Raw genomic sequence first — 22,973 nt, 5'->3', positions numbered from 1 at the left:
AGGATTGGTACGTAAACAGCTTTGTGAATCCTAGCTACAACTGCTTCTGGCAGAAGAGCTGAGAATGTCAGTTTTATACTCTGTTTCTGTAGCAGCTGAACATTTTTTTTTTCCCTTTTCTGCCCTACAGTCCTGCGTAGGCTTACTACTTGTTGACTGCATTTTAAAGGTAGCCAAAATCATCTCTCTGTTCACAGGACTGATAGCTTTAACTGAGAAAATACTTCAGCAGACAGAACTTAACCAAGTATTCAAATATAAATCTTCAAAGCACTGAAATTGGGCACCTGCAATGGTTCCTTTAAAAAAATTCCGCTTTAATTTTAGGCTTGAAGATATCTTAGATAGAGTCTTAATGTCCCTCAGAACAGCCACCGTTCTCTGTAGTTTCAGGATATTTCCTGTGCAGGCTTTGAATCTTGCTTAGGTCACCATAGGTTAAAGGAGTCTTTCTAGCCAGCCCTGGACTACCACTGAATAGCAAGTTCTGTCCACTTACCCTAAGTTATCTCCGCAAGGAGAGCATCAGCTACATTGCATCAGCATTGGCTAAAGACTACAGGATTTTAAACTTGCTATGCTCCCTTCCTCTAGCAAATGATATAATTGCCAAAGGTACATAGGTATTTTGGTATTAATATGGCAGTACTTTGTACTTCAGGCACAATTTATCCCTACTTGGAAGCTGAAGCTAACCATAACCTAACTCAAACAGGGGTTTCAAAGGCTTGCTTGCAAATAGTTACATGCATCTTTAATGGCTTTTCCTCTCATGTTCACTGTCACTTGCTTTCCACACATTTTAACTCTGAAAGCTTTTGACTGCTTTTTCATTATTTATGACATTGTTGTGTCTTTTCTTGTGAAATTAAAAACTTCTTGCCACAAAAAGCTAGCTAATAATATGGCACATAAATCATTCTTTCACAACATTTAGTGCTATTTATGCCAAAAACAAATAAATGACCAAACCAAGGCTCCTGACCATGTTTGGCATCTGACCAGCTTAATACATGGAAAGTTAAGATTACCTAAATACAGAAGCTAAAAGAGTTTGCAATTTATTGTATTGTCAACACCACACTGTCTGGGGAAAAAAAAAAAAGAAAAAGAAAAAGAAAAAAAAAACTCCACACAGTAATGCACATTTATTCAGCTACACTCTCTGCCCCAACTAAAGATAGTACTATGCAGCTAGAGGGAAAAGCCTGAAGGAAAACAAAGTGGGAAAGATCCCTGAACATATCTTCTGACAAGTGGTCATATAATTTTAAAAAATATTATTAACTTCACTGATCTGAAATACACAGTATCAAGTCCTCTGCTCCAAGTATCCAGGCTGGCGGCAGAATGCTGTATTTGCAGTGCCGTAAGTACACAAGGTGTTAATCCTCCTGGGCTGTGCTCAAAAAAATTATTTAACATGCAGACTATTATTTAGCATACAGCTGGCTTGCAGCTTCCCCCTAACATGCTGGCCGACGTCCCACATTTTTTTGTTCTGGCACATACCTGGAGCTGCAGAGGGCTGAGTCCAGAAGCAGCAGCAGCTGCCATCGTGGAGGGAATGAACTGCACCGGGTAGTTCTCACCTGTGGGAGAACAATGCGCACAGGTTCAGACAATGAGCGCTGACAAGAGAGCGGCCGACAAGCACAAACAGGGCCCCCGCTGCTGCTGGGGCTCTCCAGCACTCCCCTAAGCCCAAACATCTGCGAAAACAAAAGGCGGAGCTGGGCACAGGCTTGCCGGGCTCCCCTGCAACTTTTTGCTAGCAGAGACCTGGTAGGCAAACTAGCAGAATTAACTGTGATACTCCTGCTCCGCATGTGCTACAGCAATGTTCCAGGCAAGCATGGGGACGTGGGTGCAACACAGGATGCGGGCTCACAGGATACTCCAGAAAATCCGAGTGATTCCCAGCAGGAAATAGTTGATGCCACATGTGGCTTAGGAGAGCACAAATCTGTTCTAACTTGAGAAATATCAGCCCCATACAAGGTGATTCCTTCTTGGAATCAAGTAGCTCTTTCCTGGGCCTATTTTCCTCAGCACAGGTTGAAGATTTTTCTGTTTTTATTTTTGCTCTGAGGTTTTCTGTCTTGAAACAATTCCCTTCAGGTAGCCATAAACAAAGGACAAATTCAAACGCTTTTAAAGAGTCTGAAAGCTAATCCTATTTGGCTCCTAAGTGTATGGTCCCTACTCAAGGTGAAGAGTTAGAAAGCCTAAAACGTCTGTGTTCTGTTCACTGGTAACGAAAGGTACGTGCCTTCTGCATTGAAGGGACAATAAATACTCTGGAAAATAAAGAATACTACTGCACTAAAATAGGCACTGCAACTTTATATTTCATAGCATCCATGGGTGTTGCCACTTCCGAGTCGTGGCAGCAACGTGTAGCCCAGGCCATTCGCTCTGAGTCAGTGCAAACAATGAAGGAATGCCGGAATCGCTTAGCACTGGAATCTGCAATATAAAGATTAATCAAGTGATGGATTACACAATAACCATGCTTTAATGGAGGATCGCTTTGACTCAAGCTTCTTTTTTGAAGTCAGTGTTATGTACTATCTGAAGGCTACATTTTAACAGGCTGCTCTTCTTGACGCTGCACGGTTTTGAAATTTACAATAATCAGTTTGTTTTGTGTGAACTTTTCCCACATTGAAAGCAGTAGGTAATAGTGGAAGAAAAGACAGAAATCTGAAATAGTGAGGACACTACAAGAGTGAGATTTTTGTCCACCCCCTCAAAGAAAACATAGTACCTGAAGTCTTTACAATCACTCAGCTGTTTAACAGCTCCCTGTTTAACACCTGAAGTGCTATTGTATTCAGCTCAGTCTAAATGTTCTGTTGTTTCACTTTTTTAATAAATCGTACATTTCTAATCCACAAGGTCTCTTTGCATCATATCCATAATACCTCATCAGACCATTGAGCACAGTATGCGCTTGTACACAGTCCAGTAACAATTGGCTTCTGATTGCATATGAAGCTCTGCTACAACACATTCACTAACACTATATTGTACTGGTGTCCTATGGAGTAATGTTCAAAATATCTCCTCTTATTTTCTCCCTTCCATGAGGTTGATTTTAGTTTGCAAAGATGCTGGGGCTTTTTTTTTTTTTTTTTTTTTTTTTAAAATCCCTCTCCTTTAAAAAAGCCACATAAACCCCTAGATTCCTTTCCTACAGTACTAAAGTTGTCTCTTTACGGTTAAATAATTCTACTCATCTCTTTGATATTTATACGAAATTATCTGAATAAGTAAGATCCTAAGCTAAGTTAAATAATGCTTCTCAGAAATATCTTACAAGGTTAAAAAAAAATACAAAGAAGTTGAATTAATGATGACTTAAATGGAGGGGAAAATAACCATCTGAGTTATCAGCACGGACTGCCTTGCAGAACATTTTGGAGGCATTCTTTCTTTAAATATCATGAATTATTCATTCCTGTTCCACACAGCTATCTCCTCTTTCTCCCTCCCCCTCCACATACACTTTTTAAGTTCAATACCAGTTGCTTTATTTGTACTAAAACATTTTCCATGTCAAACATATTTTTTAAAAAATCAAACTCTAAAAGTATTCCCCGCGGCACTCCTTTTTCACAGCTGTCATGCCTCTATAGTTTGAAACAGCCAGATATTTTACACACACACACACACACACACACACACACACACACACACACACACACACACACACACACACACACATGCACGCAGAGGTTTTGGCTTCACAACTAATTCAATAATCTCTCCACCACACCCGGGAGTGTTGTCTTGCTCACCTCCTGCCTATGGTTCTTTCTTCTGCTCAGGGAAATCATGGTTTTATCTTTATGCCTTTTATATACTATTAAAATAAAAGGCTGTCCCTTCTTTCTTCTCTCATTTTTCACAACTTTAATTATGGTTAACTCCTGGTGTGCTAAGAAAACCATTATGCTGAGAACAAAAATTAATACTCTTGTATGCTCACAATATTTTGCTGACACCAAGCAGGAAAAGCAGAGCAAAGGTACTCCTTTTCTCCCCCTTGAGGAAATACAGCATGCAGGGAACAGACCAGTTTTAATTTTTAATTACAGAAGGTACGTATGTCCCCTCTCTACTTTTCTCAGTACAAGAATGGATCAAGAAGCTTCTCAGTAGCTGTCTTGGCAAGAAATCAGTCAATGCATTGTAGCAATTTTTTTCAAATTTGTTTCTCAGGCTGGAATGCTTGCGTGCAGATCCATTCTTCCACATTTGTATTAGGAAAGACAAAACATGTTCAAGCAGGTCTGCTTCAGGTACCGGTGTGTGCTGGCTGTGGGTAACCAACAGGGAGGAGACTGCTGAAAGAAGAAAACCTGCCTATTTTACAAACTGATCTCTTCAACCTTGCTGCTGCCTTCATTGCCTACTTGCATTTGACAACCGTGGTTTATGTATCGCCTGGCATTTACCAACCATGGAAAGTATGCCAGGCTCCTGGTTCATTTGGCAGGTTGGGCAGCACTTCCAGACGAACGCAGGCCACAAACAATTGCACCACGCTGTTCTACACTGAAATCGTATAAACGACTGCTCCTCTTGGGTGAAGCAATGAAGCTTAGTGGATTTTATTCACAGGATGTGTGCACTTACTTTCCAGATTAAGGCACTGTGATACATGAGGAGAAGAAGGGTGTCCAGAGATATGCCTTCGTTTGGCTGGTGAGACTCAAGTTAGGGGAAGGTGCTGGTTTTGTTAGTCACCCTTTCCAAAACCCACTTGTAACATAACAACTCACTCTCATCATCTCATTTAGGGAGCATTTTTGCTTGATGGTTTCTTCATTTTGGGATTGCAATTTAAAACCTCTCCCTTTACACTGGGAGCTCACGCTGCAACTTGCACACTTCCCATGTATAATCACAGAGTAACAACAAAGTCAGAAGAGACTTGGCTGATCACATACCCAGTAAAGGAGTATCCCAAGGCAGAACAGACCAAGGAGAGTACATCCCTACTCATGCTGTTGTCAGGAAGCATCATATTGACACAACTGATGCTCACATGTGTAACACTCCTGCACAGGATATGATGGGTGGTCAGGATCAAGGAAGATGTTAATAAAAGTAATTGGCCAAAGCAACACTTCGGAGACTCTGCTCTGTATGGTGAGGCTATACCAGTTCTCCYGTCCATGCCTCACCGCAGTGCCTTGCTGGGAGTCTCATGCTCAGCAAGCTCAGTTAGCAACTGGCTGCCTCTGRGAAGAGCGCTGGCTTTAGTGGAAATCTCAGTTGAAAATATTCAGCTGCTTACTACCAGCGCTAGCTGTTACCTCAGCTTTTAAAAGTGAGGCACATATGAACCACTGCACTGCATCCCAAGGTTACTCAGTCCTTTCGAAATACAATTCACATAGCACCTCTCTCAGCTCAGCAGCTCAGTAGAGAGCTGATTTGAGGTACCCTTTCTGCTCTTATCTGGCAAAAAGAACTGCAGTTTATTGAAAATAAGAGCATTGTGCTCCATAATATTTAAAGTTCTTGCTGCTTTAGGAAAAACTTCTGAAAGGACCATTCCAAATGGAAACTCTACCAATGGATACCAGTAAAATCCAGGAGATGTGAGTCATGCAGATTAGCTAGGCTAATCAATGACTTTAAGTGGCTTTATGATATATAGTTCACAGAATTGGAAAGGTCTGAGGTGCAGTCAATGCCACTTGCCATGTGCTATGTATGTTTCTCTTCCTTGATCTCAGAGTAGTTACTGTTGATTCGTCCCACTGCAGCTAAGAGAACCAGGCCAAAACTTCATATTCATTTCTCACTATTTTTGTCACTGACTTAGGCAAATAATCTCCACTTTCATATTTCATTATATCGCCAGCATAGCAAAATCTATCGTAAATTCTTTGTGTAGCTAAACCAAAATGGTCTAGATAAGGAAACAGAAGTTATTTCTCAGTCATTCTAACCATGGTCTATACATGAAATAGAAATAAATGCTGAGAGCTACATGGCAGTGTATCATCCCCAAAAAAACCTTTAAATTGGGGCTCAAAATCTCCATACTTCAAATTCTGTACTTTTTTATAATCTCTTTCATTGTCACTTTACACATCTGGTAAAGGACTGTTACAACACAGAATATTTTCAGAAGACTATTCAGCAAAACCCATCACCAGTTTCCAAATCCCATGAGGACTGCTGTTACGCAGAGGGCAAGAAGAATGGCCCTGCTGCTCCCAGAAGCTTTGCTCCTCAGAAGACAGTCCAACTCCTACACAGTGCTCATCCACACCTTTCCGCAGTTGTCACTTGTCTTCTTTGGCCAATCACAGTCATAAAACTTGAAGGAATGAATACTTCAGGCACTGCAAGATGGAGGGAGGGAACTGTCTTCCTGCCTTGTCCCACTCACTAGCCAGAAACAGCACTCCCCTCCAGAGCCAGTTGGCTAATGGGGACACACTAATCACATTCAAGGATGCTCCAACACTAATCACATTCAAGGATGCTCCAGCCCACTAACTTGCCCTGGATGCATGAGGCCAGCTAAGTGAAGGGCAACCTGCACAGGGAGATAAGATATAATGACATTTCTGCTTTCCACCAGTTCCAGCTAGTAAGCTGAGTGGTCACAGGCAGAGAACTGGAGTAGTCGCTCTGCTCTACTTGGAATGCAAAATAGTCCTATTAACTGTGTGGTATCTCTGGGTAAGTATTAGCTCCCTACCAGCTGCCACTAGCGCTTCCCACTGGAGTAAGGGGCAATCCTGCAACCAGGTATCCTGCAAGGCTCGTCAAGCGCCTGCAGGTCAATAGTCACAACAGTCATTTGAGATGCATGGCGCCCTAAAGTTTTAATTAATCTAGTATACAGTATAAATACTGAAATATGTATAAAAAATTAATTAGGTGATCTATGCAGCTCTGATTTCTCAATTAGTACTTACCATGCCGGAAAATTATATTACATGACTTTGAGATACATAAGGAAGCATGGGACTTTGGGGATTTTTTTTTTTAAATGCAATTATTACTTGTCATCAGTGCTTGCTAACTTGGTCGTGTTTTACCTGCTATAGTTCCAAAATGTGAGCGAGTGCTGTAGCCACCTCATACTATGGATCCTGCCAAGTAGGGACAACAGGCAGTAGGAAATGCTGTTTTGGAGGACTTTAATAGAAATTTCAGCTAGCAATTCCCAGCAGCTCTCTATGCTGGGCATTTCTGAGCTCAGTTCACATCTCAAGGGCTCACGTTCCGAAAGGGCAGCAGATCCTAAACTCTCCTCCTGCTATTAAAGACATAACTTAGCATAGCTTGTTTTAAGAACAGCCATTTTCTTTCTTAAAGCTGTGTCATTTAAGGGCAGCTTTGCAACAGTTCTCAGTAGCTTCCACCTTCGCACTGAACTAAACTGCCATTACTTGTTCCCCACATGGGCAATGAAGATGCACCAGCATGGGCATGTACAGATAATTCTACCAACTCATGCCTTAAAGCAGGACTTACCCTGCCTAGAGTAGTACCGATACTCTCAGGTTACAAGCTGGAGCTGGCTTACACCTAGCTGCTTTTATGTGCAAAGCCAATAAATGACTGTGCACATGAGCACWGGGCATCCCTGAACTACACAGACAGGATCTCAAAAGTGCTCAATTACCAAAGCTCCTTTTATTGAAATCCATTTTACTGTATTTTCTGCATGTCAAGGAAAAGTGGTACTGTCAAAATTCAGGCTTGCCTATGTCAAACTAGATTAAAATGAAAAGACAGACTACATAGGCAGCCAAAAAATAAAAATGGAAGTATCTGGAGGGTTAATCCATCTCCTTTCTTTCCTCTCTGGTTTTATAAGTAGCAAGTCTAAAATGACAGTTCTAGAGGTGAAAGTTTTGTTCCTTCACAAAAGTGAAAGAGTGTAGGTAGCTACAGTTCATAAATATTCCTCAGAAATGACTTTGAAGAACCCTCTCTATGAAAGAGGGTAGTTTAATCTCCAGTTTCATTAATTCCTTAACTACTGTGCCAAGAGTGCCAAAAATAGGATTTAATCAATACCAAGTGTAGATTTGTTTTTTTTAAATCATGCTATCTCTTCAACAAGAACTACTAAACCATCCAGCTATCTTTGCAACACATACTGTAGAACTTAACGTGTTTATTAAAATATAAATATTCTCATTCCATGCAAGCTGAACTGACTATCATAGAATTACAGTCACTTTTGTTTTTTACTAACACTACCTGGATATTCACCACTAATGTACTGCAAACAGCTTAGCTGCATTCCCATTAGCTGGGTTCTGAGACATCTAGGCCCTGATTTCTGTCCATAGTTCAGTTTTCTAACATTTGTTATGCAAATCCCATTCTGCATTCCAAATTGCCTAAACCTGCATTTCCATCTGCTATGAGGCTGACAGGATTGGAGGTAAAGCACCGTGAGCTTGGTGAAGGGTTAGGATAGATATTACAAGAACACCTTGGAATTACTACAGAAATCTGTTTCTGTGCAGAAATTCATACTGGTGCTCTTCTTGAATCCTCATTGTACTAAGCATTTACAGAGCTACAAGCATCCCAAGGGGATTTCAGGTATCATATTTTGGGGAAAGCTTAACAATTAACAGTCACTAAAAAGCATCTCAAATTAAAATGACAGAAGCAAACAAACTAAAGCATATGCTTTTGCTTGCTGCAAAAGGAAAGGTGTTAGCCAGGGCATCCTGGACAAGTTCAATAATAGGCAATTCTGATCATGTCTTTGGAGACAAAAATATTCTTTGTTTTGGCCCCTAAATGTGGTAGGTTAATGTGTGTGAACAACTATCATTCTGTGCCCTCTAGAGCGGGCTGCCTTTAGGATCCCTCTTAGCTGTTTCTTCCATATAGTGCACTAGTTTGTCAAATTGGAAAAGAACTTTGGGGTTTCTGAAACTGAAAATAAGATAATGATCGGACACAGATTCTACCTTCAAGGAGAGAGGAATGGCTCCAGACTAAAGAGACAGAATGGAGTGGGACAAACGGAAATGTTTGCTGAAATCCTGCTTGGCCTCACTTCATCTAATATTAAGTAAACTTGCTAGAAGAGATTTTTGTTTCAACCTGGCTTTTAATTAGCATGCTGTTTACATCATCTGTTATGAGACTTTGCTTTGGGTTTGACCCTGCTCCTGCTGCAGACAACTGCAAAACACCACTGACATCAGTGGGAGCAGGATCAATGCTTTACTTTGTACATTTTATATTTAATGTCAAACAAGAAATGGGTATTTGTGTTTTGTAGCTATTAGTTATCAGGTTAATGCGCTAAAGGCAACTTGACAGGGAATACTATTAATGAGCAAAATAAGGTTGCTGCTTCTGGGCTGAGGTCACTTACAAAGAATGTACAAATGAAAATAAGGCTGACTTTTATTTACTTAACTATCTTCCTACATTGAATTCCTTTGGCAACATGTCTTTAAACATTTAAAGCCCTGTTTACAAGGAGGCTCTGAAAGTAGCTTCAAACCATTATATCCCTAATTGAATTCCCCAGGAGTCCTGTAAACTCAGGGGAAAAAAAGAAAGAAATCATAACATTTGCTAAATCATCTCAAAACATATTTCACTGAAAGGTTGTGTGACCTGTTACAAGTCTCAGTGATGACTGGGATTGAGCTAACCAAAACCTTTTATTATTCTGATTGGAATCAAACAAAAAGTTGCCCATTTGAAGTATGCTAATTAAATTATACTTGCTCTGACATTTATCAGTAATTAAGAGTAAGATGTTTGGCACAAAAGACAAGCATACTGAAGATAAGAGAATTAATAAAAGATATGTGTAGCTTTTGTGTAATGACCCTGTGCAGAGCAGATGTAAATTAGTAGAGAGCAGGTCAATATGTTTAGAGCAGACAATTTTGCAAGAAGCAAAGGTAAAAAAGTTCATGTATCCAATAACCAATATTCCATCTATCTCCTTCAAAATGGAAGTTTCTTTTCAAGTGAAGTTGCAAAACTTGAATTTCCAACCCACTATTCCTGTTGTGTAACATCATCAATGAGATAGATCACACGAGAAGCTACAGCTAATAATCCTAAAATGTTAACTAGCTTCATATCCCTGTTAGCTTACCTGGCTTGTAAGTTATTCCTGGGGGGAAGAGGAATCCCTGCTGGGCTGCAGCAGCCGCTGCCAACGTCCGCTGGTCGTGTGGAAAAATTGGGATCATGAGCGGAGGCATGTGACCCTGAACCTGCTAAACAGAAGAAAGCCTCTGATCAGAAATAGCACAAATTTGTCTTGACAGGTATTTCTCCAGGACTGATAGCGCTCTTGCGTTTGCACAGTCCCACAGAACCTCCTCCTTAATGTTATCCCTGCCAACTGCACATTAGCACATCAAAGCCCTCGCTAACATTGTTTTCCCTCAGTGTCAAAGGTGCAACAGTTGCAGAGAACTGCACACTTTCCTCCTTCACGATTGTTTTCTCTCTCTCTCTGTCTCTCTCTCTCTCTCTCTCTTTCTCTCTCTGTCTCTGTCTCTCTGTCTCAATATTCCCTGTCCTGGCACAAGGTAAAAAGATACAAAATCTTTCTCATATATTACTGATTCTTTTGAAATAAGAATAGTATATATTTCTATTAATTTCTCACAAGTTTTCTGATCTTTGGTCAGAGAAAGTAGAGCGAAAAGTGTTTCAGAAGTATCTCAATACTGTCACAGATACTTTGATGTTAAATACTTAGCATCTATAGGGTAATTTTCATTCTCAGATCTTGCAATACTGTATTGTTCATATATATATATATGGTAACAACTCAGGTATGTTATTTCAAAATCTTGCCACACTATTACACAGCCTTCAAGACAACACCCCAGTTCTTAAGATTTAAGGCTACAACATCTTGGCTCCCAATTAAACTAACATCCTTTGCCATATACACCTCAGTATAACATATAAATTGCTTGTTTGTCTAAGCAGTTTTATAGCTTTATGCACTATCATGTAGCTCAGTAATTACAGAGTTGTATTCAGAGAGCATTTCAAAATAAAACCTACTACATCAAATTTAATTTGACCTTAATAAATGTATCAAAGAGCACAAACATGCAAGAGGAGAAAATTTTTCACCTTCTATCAGTATTTGTATTTCACATATAGAAAACGAGAGACGTGACAGAATCATGTCTGTTAAATCCCCATTTTAATTTCCAGGTCCCTTTACTTTTGCTAYATGTGTTTCAGGGACAGTGGTCAGGATCACAAAGAGTTTTTATCCATCATTCCTTAACTTCAGAAGTACCCAAGGTTTGAATTACATTTTTTTCTGATTAGCAATTAAGTAAACATAAAATGGTTTACATTTCAAAGCTAGTGAAGGTTAGAAGAAATGTTTTTTTTGTTTTGTTTTGTTTTTTGTTTAGACGGAAGAAAATACTGCCCTTCTACCATAAATTGGTGGTATTAAACACTATTAAAAAGTTATACTAAACTTCAAGCAACTATTTTTTCATTTTAATTTCTAAAAACTTTTTCTGACCAAATCCCATATGTTGACCTATGACATTGTTTAATAGTGCCAAATTTTCTTGTCATATCCCCATTCCCTTCACAGCTATTGATACAGAGCAGAAATGCTACTGTGTGTGTCTATGAGGGTTAATTTACCAACAACTCTTCTCCTGAGAGAGCTCTAAGATGTAGGTTAATAAAGGTCAAGCAAAAAATAAACACTTTACAGTATTTTTTGAATYCATTTCTCAGGAAAATCAACTTACAATAAAAAGGTCTTTGAGCAATTACTGCTATGGCACTGGGGCGTGAAAGAAACCAGCTTTGAGCAGCGATTTCTTTCATTTGAGCTGAGCCAAGCCTGGCTGGGCCCATTAGGATATGAGTTAAACTTGGTCAGATTGGAGTTGGCCCCCATGTGCCCAGCGTTTACCTCTGACAAAACGGTGCTAGCTGTGTGGCACAGTGTTTCCTATCTTCATGTCTATGGCAATATGATAAATGAAAATGCAGTCTTTGTCTGATAAAACAACAGCAGGATTTTGAAAGAATTGAGCATAATGTATTTGCAAACATTTGCAGGAGCTCCCAACTGCAGTCTAAAGAAATGGGCCTATGGTTTCAGAAATATTCCTTTCAAATCGCACCCCCCAGAAATATTTTCGTGGCAAATCTGCAAGACACCAACAGAGACCCCCAAAACAGAGACCAGATCAGAGTGAACGCTGTGCTTAGAGTAATGGTGCATACAGAGCCAGAACAGCACTCTGCACTACAGTATCATAAAAATCATATGAAACTCATACAGAAAAGGCTAAATCCTACACYGCTCATTTCACAGGCCTCTTCCCAGTGAACTCCTGTAGAGCTGGACCAAGTCCACCATGTCCAAAGAGATTTTTAAGGCTCCCAAACGATAGCTGTTCCCTAAGTGTGGAGCATTACCACTGTGTGGTGGCTGTTTGCTATGCTTTCTTGAAATTCCCCTTTGAATGTTAGAACAGGTCCTCAGTCTATATATATATGTATATATATGTGTGTGTGTGTGTGTGTGTATAGCTTCTATAATGAAAGGGGGTTTACATCCAGAGTACAAGTTCACACTTGGAGAGTTAGCAGGATTGAAAAAAGCTCCTACTGCATAACAACCCTTCCCTCTGCCACATATCAAATATTACTATCATAACTAAATGTTGGTCCCAACATTATTTTATAGTTGAGGTCATTATTTTCTGCATAGATCAAAGGAAAAGCACAAATGGGCATTAAAAAGGAAGTAAAGGTACAAGTGTCACTGATCCTCTGATCATTTAATTGTTAAAGATGTAAGATGAATATAAAATACAGTACAGACTCTTTTTTTTGTTGTTGTTTTATGGTTTTCATTTTACTGAGGGGGAAGAAACTGGGCGGAGAGGTTGATTGAGGTACTTCATAAAATCGGCTACATGCCCAGAAATTTTAATTGCCGAGATGTTCCTCAGGTCTTTCGAAAAACCAAGACTGCGGCAGATGCCCGAGAAACACTTAGACTCGGCCTCTTCCCATTCGTAAAAACAGCGCATTGTTGGATGGGCGCTTTCCCCTTTTGTCTCCTCGGTGCTAAGTTGTTGATGATGCCATTTTTTGCCATCTGCCCCAGAGCTTCATTAAAGATACATGACTGGACGAACTGGCCGGCTCTCCTGTGCGGAACAGGTGCCATTGTTTGTCCCCGAAGACTGGCACTAAAGAGCTGCCTCGGCGTACTTGAGAACGAGCATCTGCAGCAGTCACTCAGCGAGGACTTGGCAGAGGCCCTCCAATGCGCTAATATGCAAACAGTGACACTCAGGGGGACTCGATTTCTCTTTCATGAAGGGTTTTTTTTTTTTTTTTTTTTTTTGTGTATGTGATGGCAGTAAATGCTGGGTTTTGAGCAGTTCTGCCAGTATATGTCATGAACTGTGCAAACAGCTCAGGGTATTCTTTCCAAAATGCTGCTCTGTAAACTCAAATAAAATTACCTCTAATATTAAGCCATTTAAAAAAATTAACCTGAGTTTTCATGTAGCACACTCAGGTTAACTGTGTTAAATGCAAGAAGCCACTGAGCCGGGGGAAGGCTTAGAAGATAAGGTACCATTCCCTCAGCACCCCACCACAACACTGACAATGCTTGGGAACTGATTACAGCACTTCCTTACCTGAGACATAAGTCAGGAAGCAACTTCAGAGCAAATTAGCCCTGAACAGTTCAAGAGGCAAGCTCCAGTTCGATTCTCCCTGAAATAATAAAAGCTGGTGGCCCACTCGATAAGCTAGGCAAATGTGGCATGCTTTCTCCCACAGCCATGGGAATACTAATCTCAGAAGTTGGCTACTCTAATCTTCCCTGTTAAGAAGTCACCCATGTTTAGTGCTGTGCATGAGAAGTGGAAGCCAAAGGGATATGTCACACCAGAGTGACGGCTGCACTGAAAGTGATCTGCCGCTTTGGGAGCCAGCGCACAGCACATGCGCGGAGTAAAGGAATAGGAAGGGTTCTGGCTTTAAAAAACAAAACTGCTTCTATAACAAGTAACACCGCACTTAAAGAAGACAAGATCCTTATAGAAGAAAAGGCTTTCAAAGCCAAGCCTCCCCACTTTGTGAGCTCTTGCTAATGCATCCCTAAGCCAATTTTGCTGCTTAGGCTATACAGGTCCCCTTCTCTTCCTGAGTTGTATACACTTCCAAATTGCACCAACAAGCCACCCTGCACTCGGGACATTTCTTCAAATGTCCCATTTCCCTATGCTCCCCAACACTGGCACCCGAGTTAGGAGGTAAGAAAGGGTCACCGCTTTCTCACCATCTGTTGCTTCCAAAGTCTGAAAGAAGCAAGTCTTTCAGAATGCCCAAATTTGGAGAGAAGACTGATAGAGACATGGAGGAACTTCAGTTTCATTCTCCATTACCCTTTTCTGCTACCTGTGCTTAACACCTGCTGGACAAACTACTGCAAGCTGACAATTCAAGTCTCTGTGAGAGTATCCTCTGTCCTTCTGTTCTAGCAGAGAGGCCACTTTTCAGCAGAGAGCTGGAGCTTTCATAACCGACAGGAGGCAGAGAAATAAGCAACAAGGGAACTCACATGGGTCTACTTAACCCTTACAATCCCTGACTTGATGAGGGGAAACAAATTCCACCCTCCAACAGGAGTGAGGTCCTCACAGGGTCCTCAAGGTTTGCTCCATCATTTACTTGTGCAAAAGGGACAATTAAGTGCCATCTTTTTGAGAGAGAATACCCAGAGTTTTATAACACTTTATGCTTTTTTTATACTAATCTTCTTTTAAAAATTATTATTTTTATTTTTATTTTTTATTATTGCCAACACTTGTATAGGACACTGTGATGAGCTAAATATGCTCTAGTTGCCTAAAATAATCCAGCATCGCTATTTACAACCACTGCCCCTCTAATTCTCCCACCAGTAAAATCTGTGGTCACCTGATGTCAAGGTTGAAATGCTGAAGTTAAAGGACTACTCCAACCTGTCCTGGTTGATAAACCAACTTGGGAAAAAATCCAAGATACTAGAATGGTAACAAAGATACTACAGGTTCGCAGTGCGAATATTTCATATGCAAAATACTATGACAAAAATATCACCCACTATCTAACTTGTAAACAGGTTTTAACTCCTATTTGCTTCCCCCAACACTATTTTTCCATTTGTCCAGTGCTTCAGCATGACTTGATAATTTAAGTCTCCTGCAGCGGCCACAATATTAATGTGAGAATTTTAGTTTCATATGACCATACAGAAGGATAGAGCATCCTTACCTCTTATTATTTCTTCCTCATATATGAAAACTTTCAATAAGCTAAAATTAAATTCCATCTATTTGAGAAATAAAGAAGGAAGCAACAGAAAAATACTGCCAAGCATATAGAAAAGAAAATATTTTAAAATATCACCTGTCATTTCATTTCTATTAGCTTCCCATTGTATTGTCCTGCTTTTATCCAGTTCTCTGACTACCTGGATGTAGTTGAACTAAAGACCATCTCATGAAGTTAAGAGCATGATAAACGGTAATCAAGTCTATTTAAATTGTCTGTATTCTAAGAAATTCTCACTAGGAGGGAAGGAGAACATCTCTGCTATAAAGAAATAAATAAAACATATTATGCAAAAGTGAATTTATAGTTCATCTGGAATTAGAGATCTACCACCTTTTCAATCCATACAAATGCATAATCTTGTCAATTAAATATTATTGTTAAGGTCTAGTAGTATGTTAAAATCACTTTAAAGTGCAACTAAGGAAAATTCATGTGTGTTTATTACTCCTTAAGGGTCTATTAGTGGGTATTTTATTCAGATTTGTGTTGTAAAATCTGCATAAACTCAGCATATTGTTATCCCCATGTGTGCATTTGTTTGGTTAAAGCATAACAGCAAATCTCTATTTCTGCAACTTCTGGAAAAGTCAAGAGAACTCAAACAGTCCTAATTTTAATCAGATACAAACAGTTATCTCTACAGAAGTGAGGAGCTGACTATTATGCAAATTACCACAGTTAGTGGTCACCAAGCCATCACACAAGACTGAGCAAGTCAATTATTTCAGATATTTCCAAAGACTAGTGAAGATGTATGTTTCTCATTTGCACCTTGTCTTATTCTTGCCAAAATATGAAAAATATTGCAGCCTAATGATACTTGTTGATATTTTATAAACAGAAGCTCCATTACTTGAGCTAAAATCTAAATATAAATTATGTCAGAAATTTCCTATTAGCTTATGATTTTATGGCAATATCAAAATGTGCCAGATTTCTGGAGTACACAGAAATCTTCCATGAATGTAAAAAATCAGAGTAGGAGATGCTTGAAAATTAGCATTTCAAAATGGTGTGTCCAAGCATAGTTTTCCTCTATATCCTTTAAGGACAGATTTTTAATTTTTTTTTTTAAAGCAGTGGACATCTATTACTTAGTGTCATAAAAATAATTCCTTCAATAGAAGGGCTTGCATTGTACATTATGAGAAATTACCTAATTCCACACTGATCAGTACAGGAAGGGCTGTCTTTCACTTAAAGAATAGCTCCGGCAGCGGCAGAAGTGCAAACATTTTTCAGAACTTCTACTCAAAGCCCTTTCGGTCCTATACAAGTTAAAAAAGCTGTAACAAAAGAGGGTGGGGCTTTTTTGTTCTACTATATTATACAACTACAGAATATATCAGAAAGCCCGGAGTCACTGATGCCAATGGAAGTTCTGCCATCCACTTTACTGTGGGAAAAACTTCACGAGCGCTTTGTTTTTAAAGCTTGCTTTACTCTCACTGATATTCAAAGATCTCTAACTACGGTGTTTTACTTGTATTGCACAGCATTTACACTATTTGAGTACTTTGCAAATAGTCATTCATGCTCAAAGATCCCCTTGGAGGTCAGTATTTTGTCTCCAGTGTACACAGGAAGACACTGACTCAAAACTACCCTGTGCTTTCACACTTGCGTAAGTGACTAAGTGACAATGCAAAGTGGACATAAAGCAATTCCATTCTCATCTGTGGATCACAGCCTTTATCCCTTCTTGTCCAACTGTAGCAACAGCTACCCAATGCACAAAGCTACAGCTCATGAGGGACATGCTCTGCTGCAAAATGGGAATGAGGCAGTTTTTGAGAGGTAGCCGCCAGCATTAGCGCAGCTCAGACCTCAACACTTGCACGCTGGCAGGATGCAAAGCTGGAGGCGAGTCACTCACTGCTGTGAAAAGCACACTCCTGTCCCAGCCTCCCTGGTGCTAGGTCTGATTTCCTCAGGTGTTTGTTTATACTTCTGAATTTACTCTCCCTTATTATACCTCCCTCCACAGAGATTTGGTTCATGTATTTCTTCTACCCTAATTGGATAATATTCAAGAGACTAGGTCAAAGGAGGTAGCCAAACCTAGCGAAATATTCTTGCTTCTGAGTATCTTTGAAGAGCTTTTAATAAAGAGTAGTAACCTAGATAACTCCTAGAAATCACATGATGTTTATAGAGCATCTGGATCTAAACACGAAGGGTTATCAAAGGCAGTTATTTGGAGAATTAGCTTACTGCAGAGAATTCCTGCATCTAGAGATCAAAGCAAAATACGGACTGCATGCAAAAATTAACTTGTTCCAGCTCTTCCTAGGATTCCTCAGATTTTGACACAATCTGACCATCTTTACTCAGAAAAGGCTTCACGAAGCTCGTGTGTTTGCACAGTATGACTGAGGTGACTGTCACTGTGAGGTATGCAGCAATTACCGCAGATGGGGAGCGAGCAGCACAGAGTTCCTCAGTTCCAGCGAYGTACGCAAAACCTGCTCCCTTCCAGTGCCAACCGTGTCTGGCTCGAGCCACTAACATTGGCTCCGCAGTTTCTATAGCATTTGAGATTTGTCTACAAAAACATACTGAAGGAAACAAAATCATTAAAAACGTAAAATACGGTGGCGGGGTGGTTGGGCAGGAAACTCATGTTTAAAACGGGCGTTAGGTATTTCCTATTGGACTTCGGGTCCTGAAGTTCCAGCAGCGACGATACGTCAAAGACAAACGCACACTGCTGGGCTCCCTTTTCTTCAGAGCATCCCGATATTCACGCAGCAATGTCAGCCTTCAAACTCACTCCCTTTCCCTGCCTTGTCAGAACCACAGCATGACTTAAAGGGAGCTTTCAGTGGCTGAATAGATCTTTGCTGCGACTCCTATGACGGCATTCACAGCGGAGAGACATTGTTCCCAAAGTTGGGGATATTTTCCTCAGTTGCGCGGGACAGACAGCCAGAGTCAATAGCACAAAGCTGCAGCTCTGCTCGCTTTCACTCTGCCTCACTAACCAGCAATAAAGAGCAAGCTCCTCTGCGAATGCGGCACGCCCACGGTCTCCAGCACGAAACCCACCAACCCACCGGCACATCCACATGGAATTAGGGAACCACAACAATGGCCCTTTGTCCAGCTGTGCCCTCCCCTCCCCAGCCCCCCACCAGGCCTTATCTGCTCAGGAAATGCCTGTTTTAACTGACAGGTAGGAGATTAAATCTACAGCTGCCGCAATACAATCTCAGCTCTGTTAGATAGGCTCTCATTGAAAGGCACTACAAACACATAATTTGTTTATGTTGTACCAGCAATCTTTGACAAAGCAGACTGTCTAGCTGAGACAAATGTGGTTAAACCCATTTATTGTATTATTTCTGCTACACAGAACAAGCTCTTAAAACGCAGAAACTAGACGAGGCACAAAACTCTAGCTGTCTAAAGAAATCAAGAATAGATGACTTCTTGTTACACTAGCCCCCTTTATACCGGGTTGCATGTTCTCTCCTGGAAAACATCTACTGTGATTTCTTTCTTTTCTTTTACTCTCTCCCTCCATGCCTGCTTCTTTTAAAGGGGGTTGTTCAATGATGTTTATGTTTCCAGGTTTTAAAGTTTCTTTTGTTTCCTCTAGCATTTGTGGATATAAAATAACTCAGGCAGTGAAAGGATGCCTTCAGATATACGAAACAGAGGAATATTTTTGAGAGACTACTTCTTAAAGAATAATTTTCCAGACACACTGTCTGGTCCTCCTGACTTAATGCATGCTCAAATAGAAGTTTTGCCTGACTAATGAATGTTGGACTGCGCCCCCCTCTCCTCTTCTCTCTCTGTTTTTTAATCATCAATCACGTATTTCTCAAAACATGACTTCATTTTTGTTACACCTTCTGCCTGATTTTAAAATAATATTGCTGGCTGTTTATTTCAAATGAAAGGCATGGCGAACTGACAAATTAAGTGCTTATAAATCTGAGTTTTCAGATTGAAAACAACCTTTCTCATAATGTAAAGCCATTGTAAGAAAAACCCATCTTTGGGCTCTGTTTCTTCTGGCCGTATATTACTCTCAGTGAACTCCGCTACGGGACTTAAACGGGCATGGAATAAGTGCAGGGCACCATCTGCCCTGGGGGAGACCAGCCTGGAGCAGGGCCCGGCCCGTTCCGCTCGCTGCTCTCCCCTGCTCCCACTCATCTGCATGTGCAACTCCCAGTAACGCTCCCGGGASCTGTGTGTGCGCACGGAGCTGCTTAGCGACTGGCATATTAAAACATCCCTTCACCCCGGTGAAATTAAAATAAGCAAATGCTCCCAGTGTTACTGCTGTCGCTACCCAGTGAGGAAGATTTTGTAAATCACAGAATTGTTGCCCTAACAATTAATCATAATTAAAAGGAACAGAAATAGGAAAAGTAGTCAACACCTTCAGGTTTTACCATTCAAATTACTTCTCGAGCCCTCTTGCTTCCCCTGGGGCACTCTCTTATATGCCCTTTTGCAATATTTTGCCTTCCTTATTATTTTATTTAACCTTAATCATAACATCCATCCCTGCTTTTGAGAGGAAGCTGCACAGTGCTTCCCTACAAGCTGCCACTCAGAGCACTCAGTTTGGCATAAAATTAAAAAGTATGCAATAAACTGGCTGAATCCATAGGGAATCCCTCAAACAGCATGGATAATGAGGGGAATCCATAACAGACATAAACAAACCCAGAAAGATGTCTGGGGCCAACATCATTATGTAAGATATATGCCCAAGATATACGGGCATACGTTTGAATGTTCAACTTCAAACCCGGCTTGTATTAGACTGATTGAATCTCAGCATGGGGTTCAGTTAATAAACAAACCTTGCCTTTGGAAAATACTTGGGACTGAAACTACACATTATAGCCAAGCACCTACTCTGTGTGGCACTGGGACACCCTTCTGCTTTAAAACTTAGCTAGAAAAGAACTGTAAGTAAATTAGAACCCCTTATTATCAGAGAAATAGATACAATTAAGTTAGTGGCACAACTCAAAAGCCAGTTGTTATCTGCAGACTGTATTTCCCTCTATGCACCCGGGGCACACGATTAGAATTCACATTAAAAATTGGAGACCAGTTTGAATCTTTGGGCTTTGATTCACACTTCCCATGTTTTTTAAACATGCTACCCATACTCTCATAAAGGATACAACAATAATGCTAGCAAATCTGTTTGGTAATTATTAATTTCACTGTAGAATAGCTTTTTTGCTATGCTTGGCTTGTTAAAAAAATGCATTTTGCTCACCTCAGGGTACACCATTAGCCTGCATATTTGCTCTTTTCCTTTTTTTTCCAGGTTTTGTTTAAAGATTCTTCTTATACTTGTATATTAATCACTGCTCAGAGGGTAAAAGAATTTTCAGGAGCAGCTGAAGTACTTTATTCCCCCCACCACCCCTCCAAAGCAGGAAATAAGTAGTGTTGGCACTTGTTTTACACTGCAGTGGGAAGAAATGAAAGGGCTGGACTGGTGCTAAAAACACAGTCTGAACATATCAGCTCGAACGCTGGAGAGCTTGTTGTGCAGTCCCTGGTCTAGTAGGGACCAAACAGGCAATATACTCAATCCTACATAATAAGCACGTCTTCAGTAACAGCACCTTGCTGAACTATGAGCTTTGCTGGCAGCCCTGAAACAGTCACATCCAGAAAGTAAATTGCCCTTGTTATAGTTTAGGGACATTGGATTGGGCAAAGGGAAAAAAGGAGAAGGAATACCACAAAAAATACCTTCCAACATTAGAGGAAAAGATAAAAATTCCTGAGATATAGCTCCATTCCAAGTCCAACATCCATTACCACTTCTAAACTACTGTGCTCCCTTCTGAAGCTCACTTTTAGGATTCAGCTATATAGGAGGCAAACACACATTGCTTCAGTATAACAATTTATAGCACTCTTGTTCTTCTGCACTATGGTCATACATGGACAATGTTCAAGCACACTAAATTCGCCTTTGTGAAACCATTTTCTCACAACATGGAGATTACTCTTAAAAAGCGTCCACTAACATTGTTCACTATGAAAGTTAGCGTGTAGTAACATTATAAATTCCCACCTTAGCTTAATGTGTGGCAGGTTTCCTATTAGAAATACCTTTAAAGTGAAAGTGAAATTCTCTCTCTGTATGCGCGCACACACACACACACACACACACACACCTATTTAAATATAAAGTAGAATATGTTTACCTTCTTTTCTAAATCCTTCACATAGTATTTTAATTTTCTTAGATCCATCTCCGTGTACAACTTGCTTGCCACACTCCTAGACAGGCATCATTTGTGTGACTTTCTTGGACACACAAAACCTAAGCTTCTTAAATGTATCCCGTGGGAGGACCACCTGTATCTCTGTAAGGATGTACTTGGAGCCCAATACGTTTAACAGCTTCTCTGCTAAGTAAAGAAGTCAGCAAGCCAGCTGCGCTAATAATCATCGTGGTAGATTATCTTGAGCAACAAAAAAACTCATTTGGAAGTCGCTCACACACACATATATTTTTGCTGAATTTCTTTCTGACTTTTCTGCTTGCCAAATCATTCTTTTTGTATCCGTTTTACCTTCAGTTGGTCTTTTCTATCACTATCCCCTTCACCTTCCTTGCAAAACTCTTAACACTTACTCTCTACCTCTACTAGTGGTTTTTGAGAGTTTTTTTTTTTTTTTTTTTTTTAATATATAAACAAAAGCAGCTATCTGGCAGGGAACTGTCCTTTCTAGGCCACCAATATCAAAAACATTAAGCTCTAAGACTGTCAATAAGCTTTCACAATGAGGAAGACAACTTTAATGGAGTATGTTTAGCTTTCTTGGCTTTAGAATGATATTTGTCACTATTACAAGAAAAGATTGGATATAAAAGTAGGATCCTATCAAGGAAATGAGGACACCCACAAACATTTATTTTTAAGATAGACATATGCAGCTGAAACAAATTAAAATCAGGCTTTTGTAAAGCCTCTCTCATGCACTCAAGGATCTTCATAGTAAACAACGCGCTTCCTCAGAGTCCCTGTTTTGTTAGCGCACACTTGTCTCTGCTTTCCTTTTTCAGGTTAGATGAGACTTTTCAGAACGTAATTTTCCTCATCAGTTTAGATGCATTTTTTTTCCAAATGGCTTTTTTTTTCTTTTTTTTTTTAGGGATTTCATTTCTTATTGAGAATTTTAGTCTATCTACAAAAAAAGTTATGACCAAAAGTATATAGATGAAAATAAGATTTTGCTATAGGGTTTCTGAACAGGTTGAGCAGGATTAACTAAAACAACAAACCAGTTAATCTGACAGTTTATTTTGGACTACATATGTACTGTACTTCAAAGAAATGCAGGGGAGAGGTACAGTATTATATTTTAAGGAAAGTAGAGAGGATAGGTTTTTTCTTACTTTTAGGTCAGTACTGAGCCTAAATGATCCAATATTTAGGCTCTGAAGTTCAATTTCATGCTTTCCTAAATAGCTCAGGTGTCTACATGGTACTATTTCTATCCACTTGACTTTGCCGCAGAATCCACTGCCTCTCCAACAGCACCTGAATCCTTGCTGCAGCATCCTGGAGTTGGCTGGCACATGGGGC

General features: G+C 40.1%; 1 protein-coding gene across 1 annotated transcript in view; it reads right to left on the bottom strand.

Annotated features, from left to right (window-relative positions):
• The window catches only part of SOX6 (SRY-box 6), a 208,377-nt gene that overhangs the window by 76,072 nt on the left and 109,332 nt on the right, over nt 1–22,973 (bottom strand). Inside the window, exons 7-8 of the mRNA XM_026041109.1 lie at nt 10,130–10,253; nt 1,513–1,592 (exon numbers count right to left, since the gene is read on the bottom strand). Coding sequence (XP_025896894.1) covers nt 1,513–1,592; nt 10,130–10,253 — 204 coding nt within the window. The remainder of the gene's footprint in view (nt 1–1,512; nt 1,593–10,129; nt 10,254–22,973) is intronic.

This window comes from Nothoprocta perdicaria, unplaced genomic scaffold (genome assembly GCF_003342845.1).
Source record: "Nothoprocta perdicaria isolate Ctin4 unplaced genomic scaffold, notPer1 scaffold_28, whole genome shotgun sequence".
Lineage (NCBI taxonomy): Eukaryota > Metazoa > Chordata > Aves > Tinamiformes > Tinamidae > Nothoprocta > Nothoprocta perdicaria.
The sequence above is the reverse complement of the archived record's forward strand: the minus strand, read 5'-3'. Positions and strand labels throughout refer to the sequence as shown.